General features: G+C 45.9%; 1 protein-coding gene across 2 annotated transcripts; it reads left to right on the top strand.

Annotated features, from left to right (window-relative positions):
- The first annotated feature begins 359 nt into the window (after nucleotides 1-359).
- On the top strand, nucleotides 360-23,483 carry LOC125448794 (tumor necrosis factor ligand superfamily member 13). Of its 2 annotated transcripts, none has more exons than XM_059642612.1 (6): nucleotides 360-450; nucleotides 10,424-10,586; nucleotides 13,002-13,049; nucleotides 15,227-15,339; nucleotides 16,034-16,175; nucleotides 22,511-23,483. In XM_059642612.1, the coding sequence occupies exons 1-6, from the start codon at nucleotides 433-435 to the stop codon at nucleotides 22,618-22,620; spliced, it is 594 nt and encodes a 197-aa protein (XP_059498595.1). In that variant the 5' UTR covers nucleotides 360-432; the 3' UTR covers nucleotides 22,621-23,483. The 2 variants fall into 2 exon arrangements, with proteins under 2 accessions (XP_059498595.1, XP_048380292.1); XM_048524335.2 differs by lacking the exon at nucleotides 360-450 and adding an exon at nucleotides 1,968-2,145.
- The last annotated feature ends 1,587 nt before the right edge of the window (nucleotides 23,484-25,070 follow it).

Raw genomic sequence — 25,070 nt, 5'->3', positions numbered from 1 at the left:
GACTCGGCGGCATATTTTTAAGATGAGAGGTGAGAGATTTAGAAAAGACACAAGGAGCAAACTTCTTTACACAGAGGGCGATTCGCATGTGGAATGAACTTCCTGAGGAAGTGATGGATGTGGGTGAAGTCACAGCATTGAAAAGACATCTGGTTAAGTATAGGAACAGGGAATGTTGTCATCTCCATCCACAACCCCTCATACACATGGATACACCCACCCACACGCCCACACGGTTTTGGGCCCTCAGCAAATTGCAAGCACCAAAACAGGGCCGCGACGGGAAGATATTTGGGAATTGCAAAGTGCTCAGCTGTTACAGAGATTGGTCAAGAGCCAAGCGTGCTGCTGATAGAAAGCCAAGAGTGGTGGAGGTTCGGCTTGTCAGGCAGAAGGTGTGACTGCCACCTGCATCATTATAGGTCTGGAGTCATGTGTAGATCTGACTGGGTAAGGATGGCTGATCTCTTTCCCATTCACAAACCAGATGGGTTTTCCTGACAATTGACAATAGTTTCATGGCCATCATCGCTGGGATTAGCTGCCAATTGCAGATTCTTTTTAAAAACTGAATTTAAATTTCAGCATCTGCACGGTGACTGTGATTAGCACCGCAGCCTCATGGCGTCAGGGGACCCAGGTTTGAACCCAGCCTCGGGCAACTGTCTGTTTGCAGTTTGCGCATTCTCCCTGTGTCTGCGTGGGTTTCCTCCGGGTGCTCAGGTTTCCTCCTACAGTCTAAGATGTGCAGGCTAAGGTGGATTGGCCGTGATAAATTGTCCCGTAGTGTCCAGGGATGTGCGGGTTAGGGTGGATTGGCCGTGCTAAATTGTCCCATAGTGTCCAGGGATGTGTGGGTTAGGGTGGGTTGGCCGTGCTAAATTGTCCCGTAGTGTCCAGGGATGTGCGGGTTAGGGTGGGTTGGCCGTGCTAAATTGTCCCGTAGTGTCCAGGGATGTGCAGGTTAGGGTGGGTTGGCCGTGCTAAATTGTCCCATAGTGTCCAGGGATGTGCGGGTTAGGGTGGGTTGGCCGTGCTAAATTGTCTTATAGTGCCCAGGGATGTGCGGGTTAGGGTGGATTGGCCGTGCTAAATTGTCCCATAGTGTCCAGGGATGTGCAGGTTAGGGTGGGTTGGCCGTGCTAAATTGTCCCGTAGTGCCCAGGGATGTGCGGGTTAGGGTGGATTGGCCGTGCTAAATTGTCCCATAGTGTCCAGGGATGTGTGTGTTAGGGTGGGTTGGCTGTGGGAAATTGTCCCGTAGTGCCCAGGGATGTGCGGGTTAGGGTGGATTGGCCGTGCTAAATTGTCCCGTAGTGCCCAGGGATGTGCAGGTTAGGGTGGATTGGCCGTGCTAAATTGTCCCGTAGTGTCCAGGGATGTGTGGGTTAGGGTGGATTGGCCGTGCTAAACTGTCCTGGAGTGCCCAGGGATGTGCAGGTTTGGGTGGGTTGGCCATGATAACTGTAGTATTATAGAGAGATAGGATGGGATGCTCTTCAGAGGGTCAGTGTAGACTCAATGGGTTGAATGGCCTGCTTCTACATTGTAAGGATTCTAGGATTTGGACCCTCGTCCCGCCCCTCCCTTACCCAACCGATGACATTCTCGCCACAAATTGAGGCAGGGGAAGCCCTCCCAGCTCGAAACCTCATGGTTCCAACACTCATTGCTTCCTCTCCCTTAGCCAGATGTGCACCTGAGTTCGGCCGTCTGCCCCCTCCTTCCCAGCTTTTGCCCTGTTAACCAGAATCCAAGCAGAACGTGGAGCTGGACAGCGTGATTCTCCCCCCGCCAGCCAGACGTACAAACAGATCGGCCGTGTGTTCTGTGATTGTTTTTGACAGCCTGTTAAGCAATTCCTGAAAAACTGGGACTTGACTCAGTGAAAGTTTCCCCGCCCACTCTGGACCAGAAGCCCGCACCTCCGCTCCTGCAACTCGTACATCACTTCTGTCGCCCGGCTGCAAGATGGTTTCACCGTTCTCCTGGGGGGTAGCCTCTCTGGCCGGAGTCCTGCTGTGCCTGGCCGCCCAGATGCTGCATTCAGCCGAAGTGGCGAGGCTCAGGAGGGAGCTGGAGGGGCTGAGGGCGGAGTGCAGTGACCGGGGCAGCAGACGGGAGGCCGACGGCGAGTCACTGGACGTGAGTGAGTTTGCAACTATTCCCCTTTGCAAGGGACAAGAGTGCGGGTTCGTGTAGAAACGTGGAGGAAGGGGAGCTGGATTATCTCCAAACCACGGGGAGTGTCAGTTGATAAGCCCTTTGGGCTTCCTTGCTCTGCCAGGAACCTCGCACTGAAATCAAAATTTGTGTTCAAATAGACAGCCATCAGTTTCAGGGGGTGGGGAAGCAAGGTTTGTCAAAAAAAAATAAAATTTGGGAATTGTAAACTGGAATGTGCTGACTGAAAGGGAGGTGACGGCCGAAAGGGACTTCCAGGAATACAGCTGGCAACCCTTGTGTAATGCCATTCCACAGAGGTGGGATCTGTCAGCTTGCGTTATCCATGAGGAGTCCACAAGACACTTATTATGAAACTCCAGTTGCGTCAAAGGAAAAGTTAATGAGCAGGATTTAACACCAAGCCACGCTAGGAGATACAATGGACGGGTGACCAAATGTTTGGTTGAAAAGGAATGCCTTAAAGGAGGGGTGTTGGTGGGGAGAGGTTTAGGGAGGGAATCCCACAGCTCATGGCCCAGCCAGCTGAAAGTGTGACTGCCGAAGGTGGAATTTGAGGATGCTGAAGAGACCAGAACTGGCAGAGTGCAGGGGTCTCGCATGATTATAGGGGCTGGGGAAGATGACGGGGTTGGAGAGAGGCAGTGGAAGGATTTGAACATGAGGATGGAATTTTAAAACGAAGGCATTTTTGCTGGGCAGGGAGTCAGCTGGGTCAGTGAGCGCAGAGGGGTCATGGGTGATCAGGACTGGGTCTGCCAGGTCGATGGTTTTACAGGAGCAGTCTTAGGTCTAGGCTTGCGCTTGCTGGTGGGTTAAATCTCCTCACCAGACAGCTCAGTTTCCCCGGTAACATGGGGGTATCAAGATGCAAATGTGGATATACCACAGCTGTGGGTGACTTACTGACATACACCACCCCCCCGACCTGCCACCATCTACAAGGCAACAGTGAGGAGTGCAAAGGAATATTCTCAACTTATCTGAATAGGTGCAGCTCCGACAACACTCAAGATGTTTGATACCATCCAGCACAAAGCAGCCTGTTTGTTTGGGACCATGTCCACTCAGTAGCAGCAGTGCATGGTGTCTACGCAAAATGCACTGCCGCAAAGCTCCTTCTACGGCATCTTCCAAATCTGTGACCGCCAGCATCCAGAAAGACAAGGGCAGCAGATGCATGGTTCCCTTGCCATCTGCTCGTTTCCCTCCAAACCATGCCCCATTCTGATTTGGAAATAAATTGCTGGTGCTTCAGTGTTGCTGAATCCTGGAAGTTCCTCCCTTACAATATGCTCTCAGCACATGGACTGCAACAGTTCAAGCAGGCAGCTCATCAACACCACATCAAGGGTCAAATAGAGATGGGCAACAGTTGGTGGATGATTATCTGAACAGGGGTCCCAACCCGAAACATCAGCTTTCCTGCTCCTCTGATGCTGCTTGGCCTGCTGTGTTCTTCCAGCTCTACACTTTGTTGTCTCAGTTAGTGGATGATTGGTTTGATTCAGAAGGACAGGAGATTGGGACTAAAGGCTGCCAACTGGGCCCAGTTTTGGCCACGATCCCAAACCTCACACAAAGTGGCTCATTGTAAGAGATCTAACCTCCACATGGCCTCCAACAACCAATCAAGAAATGAGTAGACCTTTGATTTCCTGGTTGGCTGAATCACAGCTCTTGGCCAGATAGATATGATCTCCTTTGTTTTGCAGAAGTGGGTATGTCTTCCAATGAAATTTGATAAATGAAGAAATAATTCTGCTCTGAAAGTGTTTCCTGGTTCTGGCTTTCACCTGGAGATTAATGAATGCTTCTGGGGAATCCTGCTGGAAGGTTGGCAAAGCCAGTAATGGAGTTGGGGAGGAGGGAGAGGGGCATTGAGAGAGAAATTCAGATTCAAACAACCTGACGATTGCAGTGATATGTCTTTCTCTGGAATATTTTCTTGAGACAGTGACTAAGCAAAAGTGTTAATGTGAAGGGACCATTGTTTTGGCTGTGTGTGGTATAATTGCAAGCATTGACAAGTTGCATTACTCACCAAAGGTTATTCCCAAATGAATATCAATTTCAGTTTTATACTCATCTATGCTTTAGTCTCGGAGTGAGCCACCAACTTTGAACTAAGCAGGAATATTTATGTTTCAGTGGAGGGGGTGGCACGGGATTGAGTAGAGAGTTGTTAATCCTCCAGGACAGGAGGTCTGAGGGTGCAGTGGGTAGTGTCCCTGCTCTGAGCAAGAAACTCCAGGTTGCAACTCCACCCCGGGGCTCGATGGCAAAAGAGACAACGCGGGTGACCATGGGGCCAAAATGGTTGGGTCTCAAAAGTCCCTCCAACGCACGCCATTAGCACGCAGTGACAGCAGGAGAGATCCCAGGTCAATGTGCAAGCAAAGGATATTGGAGCCTCTGCTGTCACAATCCAGATGGCGATGTGTATGTAGCCATGGTAACACAGTTTCCTGGGGGGGAGTGGGGCACCTGGTGTGTCGTAGGCCCAGGGTTTGATCTCCCATTCTGACTGGGGGAGATATGTGTTTTTTTTATTTGCCCCTACCCTGGAAGGACTTTGCAACACAATGGATTGGAGCTGCCTCTGGGCAGTGAATGTGAGAAGAGGAATTGTCCAGGGATGGAGAAAGATTAATCATCAATGTCGACTGGTCCAGGAACTCCCCCAGCTACATTTGGGACACCGCCTGCACCCTCCACCTCCTCAAGACTTTCACTTTCCCGGACCCTGACAACTCATCTTCACCATGGATATCCAGTCTCTCAACGCCATGAGGAGAGCCTAGATTCCCTCTGCTTCTTCTTCTCCCACAGGCCCAACCAGTCCCCTTCCACAGACACGCTTAACTTATCAACAACTTTTCCTTTAACTCTTCCACTTCCTGTAACTAAAGAGGTGGCTATCGGCACCCGCATGGACACAGGCTATGTCTGCCTCTTCATAGGATACATGTAACAGTCCCTCTTTCGCAGCTACGCTGGCACTATCCCCCACCTCTTCCTCTGCTACATCGATGACGATATTAGCACTGCCCCATTCTCCCACGAGGAGCTTGAACAGTTCATCAACTTTACTAACACCATTCACCCCAACCTCAGTATTCACCCAGACCATCTCTGACACCTCGACCCTTCTGTCTCCATCTTCGGTAATTGTCTCAGCACCGACATCTATTTCAAACCCACTGACTCCCATCTCCACCCGGATTACACCTCCTGTCACCCATTCTCCTGAAAGAATGTCATTCCATACTCACAATTCCTCTGTCTCCACAGCATCTGCTCCCAAGGTGGAGCATTCCACACCTGGACATTCCAGATGTCCTATTTCAAGGACCACAATGTCACCCACCTCTGGTGATTCGTAATGCCCTCAACCGCATCTCTTGCATTTCCCACACTTCTGCCCTCAAACCCCTTCATCTCCCCAACAAAAATAAGGGCAGAATCCCCCTGGTCCTCACACGCCACCCCACCAACCTCCACATCCAGTGTATCAATCTCAGCCAGTTCCACTACCTACAATCTAACCCCACGACCAAAGAGATATTTCTCTCCCCATTCTCTGTATCCACTTTTCGTAGGGACCGCTCTCTTCACAACTTCCTCGTCCGCTCCACACTCCCCACCAACCCCACCACACCCAGCATCTTTCCCTGCAAATGCAGGAGGTGCTATACCTGTCCCTAGACCTCCCCTCTCACCTCCGTCCAAGGCCCCAGACAATCTTTCCAAATCCAACAGTATGTCCACCAACCTGGTCTCTTGCATCTCTTGCTCCCGATGTGGCCTCCTCTACATCGGTGAGATCAAGCACAGACTTGGTGATCGACTCGCAGAGCATCTGCACTCTTTACACTGTCGTAAACAGCACCTTTCGGTTGCCAACTGTTTTAACTCCCATGTCCATCCTGGGCTTCCTCCAAAGTCACAAACACACCACCCAGGAACAACACCTCATATTCCGCCTTGGGAGCCTACAGCTCAACGGCCTGAATGTAGAATTCACCAGTTTGAAAAATATATCCCCCCCGCCCCAATTCGCCTCATTCCATGTCCAGTCCTCCCCCTCATCCCCACCTCCTTGACCTGACACAAGCTGTCCATTATGTTTCTCATCTATCTGCCCCACCTTTCCAATGACCTACCTCCACATCTGCATCCACCTATCACCATCCCACCTACCTTTTCCCCAGCCCCACCACCTTCCTATTTATTTCCTAGCTCCCTTCCCCCTTCCCAGACTTGATCAAAGGTGTAAACCCAAATGTTGACTTTCCTGCTCCTCTGCTGCCTGACCTGCTGTGTTCCTCCAGCTTCACACTGTATTGACTCGCTTGCTATAATAACTGGTTCACACTAGGGAAGGAAATCTATTGTCCTTACCCATTTTGGCCTACATGTGACTCCAAACTCACAGTGATGTGGCTGCTTCGAAACTGCCCTCTGGGATAGCCAAGCAAGCCGTACAGTTTAAGAGCAATTGGGGATGGGCAACAAAATTAAGCAGATGCAGACATCAAATGAGCCCTGGTAAAGTTGAGAACTGTTGCCCGGAAGTTAGACAAATGAGGAATGCGCTTTAAGATGAAGCCAAAACGACGCAGGAGAAAGCTGTCCATCTTACAGCAATGCAATTCCTGATAGTCAGCAGTGGTCCGCAAAAGCAAATGGGGTATCTACCCTAAAGGAGGGGTATTGCGGGACAGTTGAGGAAAGAGCAGAGGGGAGTAAAATTAATTGGGCAGTTTCAAAACAGACACAGTAGTCTGAATGACCTCTTGTGCTCTGTCACCCTACAATTTTGATCGGATATTCAGGATTGTTAAAGTTAAGAATTGTAGCAAGTTAAGAATGATTAACTTAAGAACAACCTGCAGCTGCATAGCATATTAGCATAGCAAAACCAGTCAAAGTGAACACAGGGGATCCAATGCTTGGCCAAAGCTGCAGGTCTTAAAGGAGGGGAGAGAGAAAGTGAGAGAGAAAAATTAAGAACTTCAGGGAGGTGACTGCAAAGCTTAAGGCCTCAGGCAGCTGAAGGCAAGGCTAGCCAATGGTACAGCAAGGGAAATAGGGGATGCTCAGTACCAGGATTTGAGGGGTGCAGAGATCTCAGAGATTCATGGGATTGGAGGAGGTTGTGGAGATATAGAGGAGGGGAGGCTGTGGAGGGATTGGACAACAAAGGAAGAGAATGTCAAAATGGGAATGTCGCTGGACTGAGAACTGATGCTGGTCAGCAAATGGGGGGGGGGCGGGGGGGGGGAGGCGAAGTGCTAACAGGAGTTGCTGCAGGTTTTTGTCCCTTTAACAACTTTCCCTTTAGCTGTGCTTCTGATGGGAAATTGGGAGCATCTCAGGAGGAATAGCTTGACATTTCAACATTTAGTGATGTAATTACAGCATTGCATCAACAAGATGTTTGAACTTTTAACTTTACTACTTTTTTTTGACTAGGGCCTGTAATGTTTAACTTTCAATTTTATTATACGTTACGCTATACTAAGTGATTGTAATGTTTAACTTTTAAATTAGTTCCTTATTCCTTTCTACATTGTTCTTAAATTTTTGTACCCAGGTCCTTGTCCCTCAGATAGTGGTGTGAGTGGCAATATTTAAAACTTTTCACTTTACTCCTGTATTTTTGTGCTTGAGCGCACATGACAATAAAGTCTAAACCTAAACCTGAAAGCTTTGTTTAAAATCCTTGAAGCCAGCAATGAGGGAGAAATCATTTTTTCCAATTAATCTTTGGCTTGCCCATCATTTCTTTTTGCAAGCATTGACAGACTGTTGGTGTAATTCCCGAATGTTCCGCCCTATGTCATTGCAGGGATCTGGGATTTAATCCTTGAACTTTGAGGTTATGGAATAGTCAAGCTCGTGCCAATGATTATCTGTCTCCCCCATGCTGTCTGTAACCAGCAAATATGCTGCTATTTGCTGATTTCTCAACAGAAATTCCCCTCCTAATTCCCGAAAAGAGTAACTGCTGAAGCCAAGCCAACAACACGGGTGAGGAGCCTCTGTAGCTTACAAGCAGCAGTTAAGAGTCTGCATTTCCCCAAGGATTTGGCGGTATACCATTGATGTCAAAGGGTGAGGCTGTCTCTCTGTTGTTGTCTGGCCCATTTCCCGAAGCTGGACCGTTGCAGTCTCCTGAGCCATATTCAATTTCATCTGGAGCTCTAAGATGGACCGTGTCTTCAGCCACTCCACGTACAAGACTGTGGATGTGGGACATTTGGGCGGGGTCGGGTAAAGTACCCAGCGCCGCTCTCATCCTGATGGCCACTTTTTGTGCGTGTGGCTACATCATGCTGCATGTAGACCCTCGGTATGGAAACACCAAGTGTCACTATGATTTGAGGTTCTATCTGTCCCATGTGTTGCGAAGGATGGGACTGGCCTCGTTGCTGAGGAACACTCCGAGTAGTTGGACCGTTCTGTATCACCCATCCCTTGTGATGATGTTTGCCCTTTGACCACAGGTCCATCAGGGACTGGTCAGTGTGTAGCACTTTTGAGACCGAGGGAAAAGGAGAGGATGGATCCTGGTACGTGGTTCCCAGACCAGACAGTCAAAGTCATTTGGCAGAATGTCTCATCACCAGAACTTTCCAACAAGCACCAAGACATCACCTGGCTGGTGGTGAGATCCTTTACGTTCTCCCGGACTCTCTGCTCCATCACACACTGCCCTCGAAGCAGCTGTGAGGGGGTAGAGACTGTCACGGATCTCCTTCTGGAACGGGCCTTTGCAAAGGAAGTCTGGAGAAAGAGCCAGTGGTTTATGTTGAAGTTTATCGCAAGCAGCTCGGTGATGCAGGACTCTGTGCTGTACGGTCTGCTCCCCGAGATGCACACTGAGACAAACATCGAATGCGCCTGGAAGACCATCCACTCAGTGAGAGATGCTCTTTGGTCTGTCTGAAACCTGTTGGTCTTGCAGAGCAAGGAGTTGACCCTGACAGAGTGTTGCAGACTGGCACATTCCGAGGTCCAAGACGGCGTGCTGAGGGAAACACTAAAACTTGGGCAGCTTCCGCCAAAGCACAGTGGGGAAAGACCGCCGACTGAGGTCTTTCTGCCAAAGTTAAATGGGGGTCCAATGAGTTGTCTCAATGCCATAAAATATATGTAAATATAGTCTTGTATAAGGAAGTAATGGTGGTTTGTTTGTGGGATAGAATCATACTCCAACATTTATTTGTTTCTTCATATGCTACTGTACAGAACCTAACTGCTTTAGCGATTATGCATGTATACAAAGATATTTTTATGAATAAAGCATATTTTTGAAATAATAGGAAAGGTAATGCACCTGGCCTCCAGTGGCTCAGGTCAATGCTTTACAGACTTGGGTTCAAATCCTGAAACCCTGAAAGTTAAATTCAGTTCATAAAATTTGCAATTGGAAGCTATTCTCAATGATGGTCCTAATAAAACGGTGGTAAATTTTTGTTAAAAAAAAAATCTGGTTGGCTATTGTCCAGTGGGGAAGGAAATCTGCCATCCTTACCCGGTCTGGCCTGCATATGACTCTTAACCGTCCTCTGAAATGACTGAAGGGGCAGTTATGGTTGGGAAACAAATGCTGGCCTAACCACCAAGAGTGCTTACTCCTACACTGGGGGCTGTCCGCTGGGAATAACAGCTCTCTGCAGTAGACCACTTGAGGTTACAGAGGGAAGAGTCATAAGAGTCACAGAACACAGAAACAGAGCCTTCGATCCAACTCATCCATGCCAACCAGTTATCCTAAATTAATCTGGTCCCATTTGCCTACAATTGGCCAGTATTATTCTAAATCCTTCCTATTCATTAACCCATCCAGATGCCTTTTAAATGTTGTTGTAACTGTACCAGCCTCCACCATTTCCTTTGGCAGCTCATTCCATACATGCACCACCCTCTGTGTGAAAAAGTTGCCCCTTAGGTTCTGTGCACTAGCCCACAGCTAACAATACAGTATAAGTGGGACTTGGAATAAGATCTGACTAGACCAAGTACAGCCCCGCATGCCAATTGATGGCTCAGAAAGAGGAGGAAACGACATTAGAAGTGGCATTTTGAAAATTTTCTCACCTTGGGGCAGCACAATTTGGGAATTTTCCAGATTAACCCCCTCAAAGTTTGAGGCCCAAACTCCGTCTTTTTTTTTGCTGACTTGTGTTTCTGTTTTGGAATGACCCTCTGACGCAGGCTCTACCCACAGGTCTCCCATGCGATGGGTAACACGAGGTCACCTGGCAATCCCTCACCCATACCTCCACAATGGGAAAACCCGCATCATGCCCGCTTCCAACGCAGGGAAACAGAGCGACAAACTCTCCGTGTGGAACGAGACTCCAGGAGCAAACTGAGGCACAGGCAGAGAAGTGAGCATAAGAAAATAACTTGATCTCCTTTTCTTTCACGGCACGTTCAGCCCCAGTTTGGACATTGGTACATTTAGGTCAGTCAATCTCAGGAGCTATCTCCCAATCTGACGGATAGCGTACCAATCTCAGAGGTTGTATACCAATTTTAAGGGCCAGTGTACCAACCTCAGAGGCAGTGTACCAGTTTCACAGATGGTTTGCCAATCTCAGGGGCATGGATTCACTGGTCCTCGGGCCAACGCTTATCCCTCAAACAATCTCACAAAATCGGATTATCAGTGCATCATGGCAATGACATTCATGGGAGCTTGCTGTGCACAATTTGGCTGCCATGCTTCCAACATTGGCATAGTGACTACATTGCAAAAACTATTTGGACGGGTGTAAAGTGCTGGAGGGGAGGAGGCAGCGGCAATGACACAGGTTGTGAAGCGCATGGTAGAAATTGAAGTGCTGACTTAGTACATTTTTCACTTTGCCTTATTGCAATGTTCTTGCTGACGGTAAAATTCCTCTGATATTGGAAAATGTCCCTCAAACTAATTCTGCCCAGATGGATTTGCTCGGGGCTGAGACAGAGAAGTTTCACCTCTATAGAGAGTCCGTCATTGTCACTGAGCATAAATTGCCATTTCCATTGAGGTTGAGTCACAGATTGATGCAATGTGTTTATTGAAACATTCTAAACAGGAGCAGGAATCGTTCACTTGATCCTTTGAGCTTGCACTGAAGTTGATCAGGGCTGATCATTCAACTTTCAACAAGAACAGCAATCTGCATTTTTGCAGCGCCTGCAATTTTGCAAATGGACATTTCACAGTTGTGATTTCCAAACAAAAGTCTCATACTGAGGCACATAGGGAGATGTTATGACAGGTAGCCAAAAGCTTTCGGGAAAACAGGGAGGTTTTTGAGACTGTCCTAAAGGAGGTGGCAGGGAGAGGTTTAGGAAGAGTATTTTAAAGTTTAGGGTGCAGGCAACTGAAGGTAGCAATGGTGGAGAGGGAAGTAGACAAGATGTAGTGGTTAGAGGAGCACAGCAATCTGAGATGTCAAAGGGTTGAGTATAAGAAATGAGAGCAAAATTTTGTTCTTTCAGCCTGTCTTGCTTGCTCCACCATTCAATGTAAGTATGGCTGACTTCTACCTCAATTGCCCATCTTATTCCACAATTTTATTAGTTTCCTAAAACTTTAGTTAATCTCCGTCAGTTTTCAATGTACTCATTCATAACGGTCTAAGATAATCACAAAATTTCACAACGCTCTTAGTGATGGCATTTCTCTTCATCTCAGTCTAAAATTGCTGACTTCTTGTGACCCTATGCCATAGTCTCCTATAAGGAAAATCATTATCCCAGCTACTAACAATCAAGCTCCCTGAGAACAAAATGTGAGGCTGGATGAACACAGCAGGCCAAGCAGCATCTCAGGAGCACAAAAGCTGACGTTTCGGGCCTAGACCCTTCATCAGAGAGTCTAGGCCCGAAACGTCAGCTTTTGTGCTCCTGAGATGCTGCTTGGCCTGCTGTGTTCATCCAGCCTCACATTTTGTTGTCTTGGATTCTCCAACATCTGCAGTTCCTATTATCTCTTAAGCTCCCTGAGAATTTTGTTTCAATAGGGAAGCCTTACATTCTTGCACATTCTAATGCTGTAGGCCTTAGCTATTCAATCTGTCCAAGCTTGTCATTCCAGCAATGAGGCTAATGAACCTTGTTTGCACTCCTGCTCTGTCCTTCCTTGGGTATGAGAACCAAAACTGTACACAGTACTTCTGGTTTGACTGTGCCAAAGCTCTGCACAATTGCAGGGACACTTTAATCTTTTAAGCAGGGCCTTGAGGAGGGTGGAGTAATTGCTGAAAAGACAAAGTTTTACTCGCATCAGGACAAATACAAGATTGCCAAATTTTAAAATATCACAACAGTTTACTCTACAGGAGAAAAAGAACCATATACATTGCTCTCTCTGATGAAGGGTCTAGGCCCGAAACGTTAGCTTTTGTGCTCCTGAGATGCTGCTTGGCCTGCTGTGTTCATCCAGCTCCACACTTTGTTATCTTGGATTCTCCAGCATCTGCAGTTCCCATTATCACTGATACATTGCTGTTGCCTTCTCCCAGCAATGCCTCATGGTCGACCTAACAAACAATCAGCATCCCTTTCTTGTGAAGTACATTGTGGTGATCTCCTGAAATTTGGCGTTCTTGCATTTTTCCTGATGTGTGCAAGATGGAAATCTTCAGCATGTGTGTCTCTTTTTCAGCAAAGCTCAGGCTGGAATGAGGGAAGAGTAAGGCCATGGAGCAGATTTGAATGCACCTGTAAGCAAGCCCACCTGTGAGCAATGCCATGGGGTTTGGGTTTGAGCTATAACCATCATCACTGATCCTTGTTCTCATTCCTTCCAGGAAGAAACTCATTGATCCACCTGGTACCGTCCTCTTATCAATTACAGGGTGAGTCATGGCTATTGTCAATGATCATGAACAAATTGTGGGACTTTGGTCCCAGGGAACAGAATTCCAGAACCTTGTATCATCCTCAGCAACTTCAGAGTATTCCAGCATGAATGTTGGAGAGTAAGTCATTAGGAAAGGATTGGGTATTAGATGTCTTAGGAGGATGGAAGGGTGGTACGTAAGAGGGGGTTGGGAGGGACAGGGAAATGGAGAAGAGAACAGAGGTGGGGAAAGGCACAGAGAGGGATGGGGAGGTTGGAGGGATTGATGGAAGGAGATTGAAAGGGACAGGGGGAGAGAGAGGGAGAGGAGAGAGACAGGAGATTGGGAGACATGGTGATTTGGAGAAATGGGAGGGTTGAGGAAGGTGGAGGGGATGTGGAAGAAGATGGAGATGGAGGGAAACAAGACCGGAAGAGAGAAAGAGCAGAGGCAGGGGATGAGTGGGACAGAGAAATGGTAGGTTGGTATATAGGGCCAGGGTAAGTGGAAAGGAACAAGTTGGAAGGGAGAGGTGAGGGTGAACAGCTTCTAAATGTTCCGGGGTGATAGCTGAAGATCAGATAATTGGTAGAATTTGATTAAAAGGTTTAATAGGTTCAATAAAGAGAAACAAAAGCATCTGGTGGACTGTTCCGGAACCAAGAGGTTATGGTGAAGCTGTACAAAACTCTGGTGCAGCCGCACTTGGAGTATTGCGTACAGTTCTGGTCACCGCATTATAAGAAGGATGTGGAAGCTTTGGAAAGGGTGCAGAGGAGATTTACTAGGATGTTGCCTGGTATGGAGGGAAGGTCTAACGAGGAAAGGCTGAGGGACTTGAGGCTGTTTTCGTTAGAGAGAAGAAGGTTGAGAGGTGACTTAATTGAAACATATGAAATAATCAGAGGATAGATTGGGTGGATAGGGAGAGCCTTTTTCCTAGGATGGTGACAGCGAGCACGAGGGGACATAGCTTTAAATTGAGGGGTGAAAGATATAGGACAGATGTCAGAGGTAGTTTCTTTACTCAGACAGTAATAAGGGAATGGAACGCTTTGCCTGCAACGGTAGTAGATTCGACAACTTTAGGTACATTTAAGTCGTCATTGGATAAGCATATGGACATACACAGAATAGTGTAGGTTAGATGGGCTTGAGATTGGTATGACAGGTCAGCACAACACCGAGGGCCGAAGGGCCTGTACTATGCTGTAATGTTCTATGTTCTATGTTCTAGAACTTAAAATTAAAGGCAGGTCATTTAGGAGTGATGTTAAGAAGCACTTTTAGAGATTATCCTTCAATAGGATGTGGGTGTTGCTGGCTGGGCCAGCATTTATTTCTTAATCCTAGCTGACCTTGAGAAAGTGGTAGTGAACTGCTACCTTGAACTGTTGCATTGTATGGTGTGGGGACACACTAAGTACCATTAGGGAGGGAGTTCCAGGATATTGACCCAGCGACACTGAAGGGACAGTGATATATTTCCAAGTCAGGCTGATGCTTGGCTTGCAGAAAGTGTTGTTGTGGTGTTCTTGTGTATCTGGTGCCCTTGTCCTTTTGGTTGTTGGAAGTCATGGGCTTGGAAGATGCTGTTTAAGAAACATTGAAAAAAATCTTTAAATCTTTAAGCCTGAAAATGCTGTCAAGGTTGAGAGTCAATTGGAAATTTTTAGTTGAGTAAGGAGCTGTATTATGGAACAGAGATGAGTAAATGGAGTGACAGTACAGATCAGCTAAGATCTAATTAAATTGCAATACAGGCTTGAAAAGTCTGAATGGCCTACTCTTGTTCCTACGTTCCTTGAGGCTAGTGAGGTTTGTTGGATTTATGGTTTGGAGAGGAGGACAAGTGATAGTCCAGAACTGAAAGATTGCAAACCATGTCTGGGGTGAAGGGTCTCAAGTAAACTTCCTTAATGGAGAATGACCAATGCTGCCCCTATCACCAAACAGACATTCACTGTTAATGGCTAAGGACAAGTTTGAGGTAGGTTGTGATAGTGCGAGGCAATTGAACTGTAACTATTTGCTATCTTAATTTCTCAGTGAAGAGTGGATAAGGCACTAAAAGACATCCAAGTGATTAAAGAAAGAGGAGAAGATACAGAGTTCACGGAGGAAGGCTGGTGATATTTATCAGAATGATCATGTGCATTCTCTTCTGTGCCCTCCCCTGATGCTTCTTATAGGTGACAGTACCATTATTCACTGGCAGAAGATCCTACACACTGGGGAATCCTTTGAACAGAACAACAGTACAATCGCCATTAAAGGGAATGGTTACTATCTTATTTACACCCAGGTAAGGACAAGAATGCATCTTCAATAGCCAGAAACTCATAGCCAGATGCTTTGGTTAGTGATGGGTGTAGTCCCTTGTCCCAGATGGCACTGATCCCTGAATATTGACTTGGTTTGATGGAGAAGGCGAAATGATAGAGAAAGAGGGAGAGAAAGACTGAAAGAAAGAATGAATGAATGAATAAATGAGTGACCAGAGCAAATTAATGAAGGAATGAATGAAAGAAAAAAAAATGAGCATATGAATAATTCAATCAACAAAATCAATACAGTGTGTTCATGGGATATGGGCATTAGTGTCTAGGCCAGCATTTATTTTCCATCCCAAATAGTTCCAGTTAAGAATCCATCAAATTGCTGAGGGTCTGGAGTCACGTACAGGCCAGACCAGGTTAGGGCAGCAGATTTCCTTTCCTAAAGGGCATAAGTAACCCAGATGATACATGGTCACCATTAGGCTAGACATTTCTTGAGTTCTACTTTAAAATCAGATTGCTACAGTGCAATTCAAACAAACCCACATTCCCCAGAGCATTAAATGATTTACAATAGCAAATTGTTGTGATCTAGAATGCACTGTGTTCCTTCATTTGAGGAGATCATGCTGTAACTAGAAATCTTGATGGGGTTGGACAGTGGGGCAAGGGCTTGGTACCACTCCAGTACTGACTGAGTCATTTTGACACTTTGCCCAGGTCCTGTATAAGGACCACACATTTGTCATGGGTCATGTCGTGAAAAGAAAGGAACAGAAAAGTCAGAAAGAGGGAGAGACGCTGCTCAGATGCACCCAGAATATGCCAGAGGAACAGCCTTTCAACACCTGCTACAGTGCAGGTAAGCATTCTCTTCTGCTTTATTGCACCCCTGTTCCAAAGTAGATGTGTCCCCATTCATACCATCTCCTTTTATTCCCTGTTTGTCAGAGGGAAATGACCTCAGGACTATTAATGGCTATCTCTGTCTAACTTGGCTCACATTCTGCTGTGCCTGGAGGCTATCTATATCCATGGGATTCCAAAATGACCACTATATAATGGAGCTTCAGATTATTATAATGGTAGCAAACTGTCAGAATTCAACAATTAGGGTGACAATTTCCATGTTCATAGTGTATAGAATCCCCTGTTAAAGTTTCTTTCCATAACTGCTTCTATTAGAACAGAGAACTGTACAGCACAGGAATGGGCCGTTTGGCCCACAATGTTGTGCTGAACATGATGCCAAATTAAGCTAATACCTTCTGTTTGTCCTTGGTCCTTAACTCTGGGAAAAAGATGCTGACTCTCAACCTTTTCTATGCATCTCAATGTTTTATAGATTTCTGTCAAGTCTCCCTCCTGAATCCACTACTCCACAGAAAACAACCCAAGTTTTTCTCACTTCTCCTTAGAGCTCATACCCTCTAATCAGGTAACATCCTGGTAAACCTCTTCCGCACTCTCTCCATTGCCTCCACATTCTTCCTGTAATGTTACAACCAGAATTGAATGCAATAGTTTAAATGTGACCTAACCAAACTCTTAGAAAGCTGCAACATGACAGCCTGACTGTTGTCCTCAGTTCTACTCAATTAAACATATACTTATTGACAGTGATAGCTATTAAACTCAACAAATATATATTTCTAATACATCAAGAACTCCATTGTAAGAGGATAAGGAATAGAAGCAGGAGAAGGGTATTCAACCATTTGAACCTGTTCCACCATCAAAAAGATCTCCGGTGATCTTCCACTCTTCTTAGACCTTGTTTCCCTTTGTGGCTAGAAGTCTATGAATCTCAGTCCTGAATATATTTATTGACTGAGCACTCTCAGCTCTCTGAAGTAGAAAATTCCGAAGTTCATAACTATTTGACTAAAGACGTTTCTTCTCGTCTTGATCCTAAATGACAAACACCTTACTAGAACTAATCCCCCTTGGTTCAACACTTTCCAGGCAGGGAAAGAGCTTCTTGACATATACCCTTAAAGTCCTGTAAGAACTTTATACATTTTGATGAAATCACATCCTATTCTTTTAAGCTCCAGTAATATAAGCCTATTGTACTGAATCTCTCCACATAGTATAACCTTCTCATCCTGGGAATCAGTCTGGTGAACCTTTGTTGCAGCACCTCTCACACAACGTTGCTCATGTAAGGAGACTAAGTGCCAACAGTACTCCTCATCAAAGTCCTATATAATTGCAACAAGTCTTCCTTGCTCTGTTCTGGGAAGTAACTTACAAATAGGAATGTCGATCCTTTAACAAAGAGGAACAGGATGAGGCATTCAGCCTCAAGACTGCCCAATGAATCATTTTCTGTTCCTGATCTGTACCTTAACTGCATCCAGCCACTTTGGTTCTGTAACCTTTTAACTCTGTTGCCAAACAAAGGTCTGCAAATGTCAGTTTTGAAAGTTACAATACGCTACTAGCCTCAACAGATGGACAGCACTCAAAAGATCCCTGCTCACTAGTTTGCAGACATTTCATTACCCTGCTGGGTAACATCATCAGTGCAGTGTTGATGTAGGATTGTGTGCCACTGTGATGCCCAGTGGCTGTAGGAGTCTTGTGGTCAGTTCTCTAACCTATGGCCACTGGGCATCAGAGTGGGACACAAACTACATCAACCCTACGCCAGCTGCTAACAAGAACTGAAGACCCCTTACCCACGACAGACAGAACCAACATAATATACAAGGACTGCAGCAAACTTTACATTAGACAGACAGGAAGAAAGCTGCTACGAGAGTACATAAATGCCAATTAGCAACAAAAAGACACAACCAATACTCACTCATCTCCATACATACAGACAAGGAGGACCACCAGTTCAGCTGGGACAATGTCAAAATCCTAGGACAAGCCAAGTAGAGACAGGCACGGGAATTCCTGGAGGTCTGGTTCTCCACCAAGAAGGCCATCAATAAACACATAGAATTAGACCCTATATATACACCACTGCAAAGAAAAACCAGAAATGAGGTAATCAACTCCACTGGACCCCAGAGTTTAAATAGCAAGCAGGGAAAGACAACAATGCTTCATCGGAGGCTGCACTGATGATGTTACCCAACAGGGTAGTGAAAACTGCAAACAAATGAACCAGCTCAGCAAGCAAACCAACCACAGCGTCCACAACCCAAGCTACAAATCTATTCAAGAATATTAGATCCCTGCTCAGGTTAAAAACTACTTCCTGAAATCATCTGAGTGGCCTGGCTTGAATTTTAAGCTTCTAGCCATCCCCAACTCATGTTCTGGATTGCCCACTATCAGAGGAAATAGTTTTTCTCTGTAAAACTGCTCAAATACATTACTTGCTTTAAGTAATGGTACCACAAGACAATAACTCTTAACTCAGTTCCCCTGTTTGAAATGACTCGTTTACTCAGATTTTAAACTTTCAAAATAGATTGTATTTATACAGCCTGTTTCACCACCTCAAGGAATCAAACTCGTTACAAACAATAAAATGTCTTTTTGACAATGCAGTTGTTGTAATGTTGGAAATGCAAACAGGCTGCACAAACGAATATATAAATGTGACAAAATACTGACCTACACCTGCCCCCACACCACCTCCCTCACCCCCATCCCAGGCCCCAAGATGACTTTCCGCATCAAGCAGATGTTCACCTGCACATCCGCCAATGTGGTATACTGCATCTGCTGTACACGGTGTGGCTTCCTCTACATTGGGGACCGCTTTGCAGAACACCTGTGCTCGTTTCGCAGTAAACAATTGCACCTCCCAGTCGCAAACTATTTCAACTCCCCCTCCCATTCCTTAGATGACATGTCCATCATGGGCCTCTTGCAGTGCCATAACGATGCCACCCGAAGGTTGCAGGAACAGCAACTCATATTCCACTTGGGAACCCTGCAGCCCAATGGTATCAATGTGGATTTCACCTGCTTCAAAATCTCCCCTCCCCCCACTGCATCCCAAAACCAGCCCAGCTCGTCCGAGCCTGCCCAACCTGTTCTTCCTCTCACCTATCCCCTCCTCCCACCTCAAGCTGCACCTCCATTTCCTACCTACTAACCTCATCCTGCCCCCTAGACCTGTCCGTCCTCCCCGGACTGACCTATCCCCTCCCTACCCATGCCCTCCTCTCCACCTATCTTCTCCTCTATCCATCTTCAGTCCGCCTCCCCCTCTCTCCCTATTTATTTCAGAACCCTCTCCCCATCCCCCTTTTCTGATGAAGGGTCTATGCCCAAAATGTCAGCTTTTGTGCTCCTAAGATGCTGCTTGGCCTGCTGTGTTCATCCAGCTCCACACTTTGTAATACTAGATAATCGATATTTTTGGTGACATTGCTTTGCAAATAGATATTGGATAGGATTCTGCTGTGCCCCTTTGACACAGCATCTTTTACATCTACCCTGAAAGGCAGACAGAGCATTGTAAGTGCAAGGTGCCACATTCTCCAACGTGGTGCTGCATTGTGAATGTCAGTTAGGTATTATAGATTGATCATGGTCTTCCAGATTTAATACTGGGCAACAAAGCTTAAGGGAAGGATCAGCAGCATAGACTCATTAGGAAGAAACCTGGATGTGAAGATTTAAATTATACGTGGAAACTATACATCTTCATTTGTGTTACTTGGAATACAATTCTTTGGAATTTGGGTGGAATTTGATCAACATTTAAAGACAGTAGGGGAATTGATATGATAGATGGAGAGAAACTGTTTCCCTTGGATTGTCTAGGAAAAAGTGAACTGGAATTGGAACCAGAGATAACAAGGTGTCGAGCTAGATAAACACAGCAGGCCAAGCACCATTAGAGGAGCAGGAAAGCCGATGTTTCGGGCCTAGACTTTTCTTCAGAAATGGGGGAGGGGAAGGAGATTCTGAAATAAATAGGGAAAGAGGGGGAGGTGGATACAAGATGGATAGAGGAGAAGATAGGTGAGAGGAGAGTATAGGTGGGCAGGTAGGGAGGGGATAGGTCAGTCTGGGGAGGATGGACAGGTCAAGGGGGCGGGATGAGGTTAGTAGGTTGGAGATGGGGGTAGGGCTTGAGGTGAGAGGAGGGGATAGGTGAGAGGAAGGACAGGTTAGGGAGACGGGGACAAGCTGGGCTGGTTTTGGGATGCAGTTGGGGGAGGGGATATTTTGAAGCTTGTGAAGTCCTTGATACCATTGGGTTGCAAGCGAAATATGAGATGCTGTTCCTGCAACCTTCAGGTGGCATCGTTGTGGCACTGCAGGAGGCCCAGGATGGACATGTCGTCTAAGGAATGGGAGGGGGAGTTGAAATGGTTTGTGACTGGGAAGTGCAGTTATTTAGTGTGAACTGAGCGCAGGTGTTCCACAATGCAGTCCCCAAGCCACCGCTTGGTTTCCCTGGTGTAGAGGACAGCGGGAACAGCAGATACAGTATACCACATTAGCAGATGTGCAGATGAAGATTTGCTTGATGTGGAAGGTCTTCTTGGAGCCTGGGATGGGGGTGAGGGGGGTGTGTGGGGGCCTGGGATGGGGGTGAAGGGGGGGAGGTGTGGGGGTAGGTGTCGCACTTCCTGCAGTTGCAGGGAAAAGTGCCAGGAGTGGTGGGGCTGGAGGGGAGTGTGGAATAGACAAGGGAGTCACGGAGGGAGTGGTCCCTCCAGAAAGCAGATAAAGGTGGGGAGATCCTGTTTTGAGTGTTATTGCAGGGAGGGGGCGTGATGGATGAGCTGCTAGAAATGCGTAAGACACGGTCGAGGCCGTTGTCAACTACTGAAGAGGGGGGGAAATTGCACTCCTTGAAAAATGAGGACATCTGAGATGTCGGGGAGTGGGGTGCCTCATCCTGGGAGCAGATGAGGCAGAGGTGAAGGGATTGGGAATAGGGGATGGCATTTTTGCAGAAAGGCGGGTGGGAGGAGGTGTATTCTAGGTAGTCCTGGGAGTCGGTGGGCTTGAAATGGATATCGGTTTCCAGGTGTTTGCCAGAGATGGAAACAGAGAGGTCCAGGAAGGAGAGAAAGGCATCAGACAGAGATGGTCCAGCTGAACTTAAGGCTGGGGTGGATGGTGTTGGTGAAGTGGATGAACTACTATTGTACTATCTCTGGAATTAGAATCAGATCTCCTTCAGCATAAAATTTGGGAACACTTCTGCACGAACAAGTATGGAAGAATGTTGAATTTATTTTTCAGAAATGGTCATTTGATGCTCAGTAGTTTAATTTTAAATCTGACATTATTAGGGTACTCTTATCTAAACATATAAAGGTTATGAAACAATGGCAGGTATATAGAGTTTGATTGCAGATCTGCCATGATTTGCATTGAATGACACAAAGGTTGTGCGGTTGAATGGATTCCTCCTGTTCCTGTCAGCAAGGTTTTATATTCAAAGAATCTGCATAAACAGGACATTTAGAATCTTTGAGTTATACAGCAAAGAAACAGACCCTTTGGACCATATATCCTAAACTGATCTTGTCCCGGTTGCCAGCATTTCGCCCATGTCCCTCTAACCCTTTCTATTCATGTACCTATCCCGATGCCTTTTCAATGTTGTAATTGTACCTGCTTCCCCTGGCATCCTGTTCCATACACACCCCCACCCTCTCTGTGAAAAAGTTGCTCCTCAGGTCCCTTTTAAATATTTCCTCTCTCATCTTAAACCAATTACCTCTATTTTGGACTCCCCTACCTTAGGGAAAAGACCATGGCTATTCACCCTATCCATGCCCCGCACGATTTTGTAAACCTCTGTAAGGTCACCCCTCAGCCTCCAATGCTCCAGGGAAAATAGCCACAGCCTATTCAGCCTCTCCCTCTAGCCGAAACCCTCTAATCCTGGCAACATCTTTGTAAATCTTTTCCAAACCCTTTGAAGTTTAACAACATCTTTTCTATTGCAGGGGGGCCAGCACTGAACACAGTATTCTAAAAGTGGCCTACTCAATGTCCTGTACAACTCCTACACACAATGCATTTCCAATGAAGGCAGATGTGGCAAACGCCTTCTTCCTCACCCCTGTCTACCTGCAACTACATTTTCAAGGAACTATGCTCTTGCCAGCATTTTTGCTGCTCTCAGCTGTTCTCATTCTGCCTTCAGAATAATCCTGTATCCCCTTCTTCATCGTACACTTATGTAGTTTCCCGTATAAATGCACCTACGCATTTTTTAACAGTGAAGATAATTTGTTTTGTGTTTTCTTTTTGAAGGTATCTACAGGCTACAAAAAGGGGACATCATAGAACTGGTGATTCCTCGAAATTCTGCAGCCATTGTCATGGCGAAAGACTCGACTTTCATGGGGTTGATGAAAGTGTGACCTAACCACGGGGGCTATCTTCCCAGGGCAGCCATCATGCACCTTGGGCTCATTTTGTACTTTTCCATCTCAAACTCCACCCGGTCCCTCTGAGATCTTGTGAATTGGATCTATTGTAATAATCTCCACAATTGGAGAGGAACGTTCAGTCCCCGCAAGCCTGTTCCATCATTCCATGGGCGGCTGTGAGGTTACAGCGTGAGATATCCTCTTCAGTCTCTGATATGTGGCTCATTCTCATTCTATTGGCACACATTTCTTGGGAATTCTCTTCAAAACCACTTCCACTATCTAACTTGTGGCCTCCTTAGAAACCTGATCACTAAAATCACAGCTTTTGTGTCAGTTGATAGGATTTTTACCTTTTGAGTCACAAGATTCTGGGTTTGAATCCATTTAAGACTTGAATGGAAAAATGAAGGCTGTCAGTACCTAGAGAGTGCTGCACAGTTGGTGGCACTGATCTTCTGATAAGATATTCAACCAAGGTTTGGGTTGATGTAAAAGATCCCTTGGCACTACTTTTACTAAAAGCAGGAGAGATATCCCTAATGACCTGGCCAATATTTATTCCTCAATATCACAATCAATCAATATCACAAAAAAAGGGTGATCTGGTCATCACCATGAGTAGCACATTGACTCAGTGGCTAGCAGTGTTGCTTCACAGTGCAAGAGACCAAAGTTCGATTCCAGCTTCGGATGGCTGTCTACGGGGAGTTTGCAAATTCTCCCCATTTCTGCATGGGCTTCTTCCAGGTGCTCCACTTTCCTTCCACAATCCAAAGATGTGCAGGTTAGGTGGATTGGTCATGCCAAATTACCCATAGTGTCTGGGGATGTGTAGATTAGCCACAGGAAATGCAGGGTTATAGGAATAGGGTATGGGTGGGTGGGATGCTCTTTGGAGGGCCGCTGTGGACTCAATGGGTTGAATGGCCTGCTTCCACACTGTTGAGATTCTAGGATTCACTACATTGCTGTTTCTGGAAACTTGCCATGTGCCAATAATCCACATGATTCCATTGTAATTATGATGACACCTCTAAAGTACAAATTGGCTGTGAAGCACTTTGGGATATCCAAAGGTTGTCAAAAGAGCTACACAAATGCATGTCTATCTCAGTTTACCAACTCTACTTTCTGCTTGACATCTGCCTCTAGTTCCCAATTTGAATGGTGTGAGAGGTATAGATATTTTTAATCAACCTGTACAGAGAATGTATGACATACCTCTGGAGCAGATGGGACTTCTGGTTCAGCAGGAGGGATACTACCACTGCGTACACCCCTTGCTAAAGAATCCCAACTAATTTTCACAAATGAAAATAAATAGTTAGTTGTAAACCCAGCGCTCGCTGAATTGGTGAACCTAGCCACTGGAAGCTGTGGACAAAGAGGGCAATGATTGTAATCCTGCATTTGAGTCACCCTCCCCTTAAACATCACTGAAACTAATGGGATATATGCCAGCTGTTATCACATGACCTCCAGACACATTTCCTCATTGGACATCCAAACTGTCTATCTTCACTACATTCTGACTTCCCATGGCTATTCAGAAAGCATACATTGCTCGCTAACTGATCGGATCACCCAATCGAACAGTCTGTTTCTCCCAGATTACCCTGCCATTACTAAAAGCATTAATGCTCCTCACGAACAAGGTTCTTAACCACAATTGAAAGTAAACAAAGACCATGGTTTCGCATATAGCAATAACCTGAAAATGAATTTTTAAATTCCCCAAAGCAATTCGTAGAATCAGAACCATAGAACATGACCATCTGAGGAATTCCATCTTACTAGTGAACTTTTCCTGCATTTATTGCTAATTCTGTTCCTGTTGACATTTCTTGATATATCAGTGTTACTATCTCTGTCCCATTACTGTGGCACAGATGGTTGTTTTTTTATACAATAAGCCAATTCCTAGGTTTTGTAGGACAATAAAATGTTGATGTTTACAGTTAAATATATATTAAAAAAGAGCACGGTTGTCTTTCCTGATTTGACAGTTTTTATACAATGTCAGCTGGACATCCTGGATATTTTGTAACACAAGCTAATTAACTCAAGATTTAGTGAGATTACAGGTCTCGAGGTTAAAAATAACACTTGAAGAGCAAGGAATTTATGTTTCCTTAACTTCAGCAAGCATCCTTGAGTATGAGAGGGTTGCCTAACTATAGGTTGTGCTGTGACTGATCTTGCTACAAGGAAGAGTAAGAATGTAATTCCCAGAATGGGGATCACACCATGCTGTTGTGCCAACTGAGCTAACTAGCCCCTCAAAATAAGAGTTAAGCCCCTTGAAGGGGTTGAAGAAAGTTGAGAGAAGATTTGATAGAGAAGTTCAAAATCATGAGGGGTCTAGACAGATTAGATGAGAAGAAACTGATCCAATTGCTGTAAGAATCAAGAACATGGGGACACAGAGTTAAGGTAAT

This window comes from Stegostoma tigrinum, chromosome 45 (genome assembly GCF_030684315.1).
Source record: "Stegostoma tigrinum isolate sSteTig4 chromosome 45, sSteTig4.hap1, whole genome shotgun sequence".
In the NCBI taxonomy this organism is placed as follows: domain Eukaryota; kingdom Metazoa; phylum Chordata; class Chondrichthyes; order Orectolobiformes; family Stegostomatidae; genus Stegostoma; species Stegostoma tigrinum.
The sequence above is the reverse complement of the archived record's forward strand: the minus strand, read 5'-3'. Positions and strand labels throughout refer to the sequence as shown.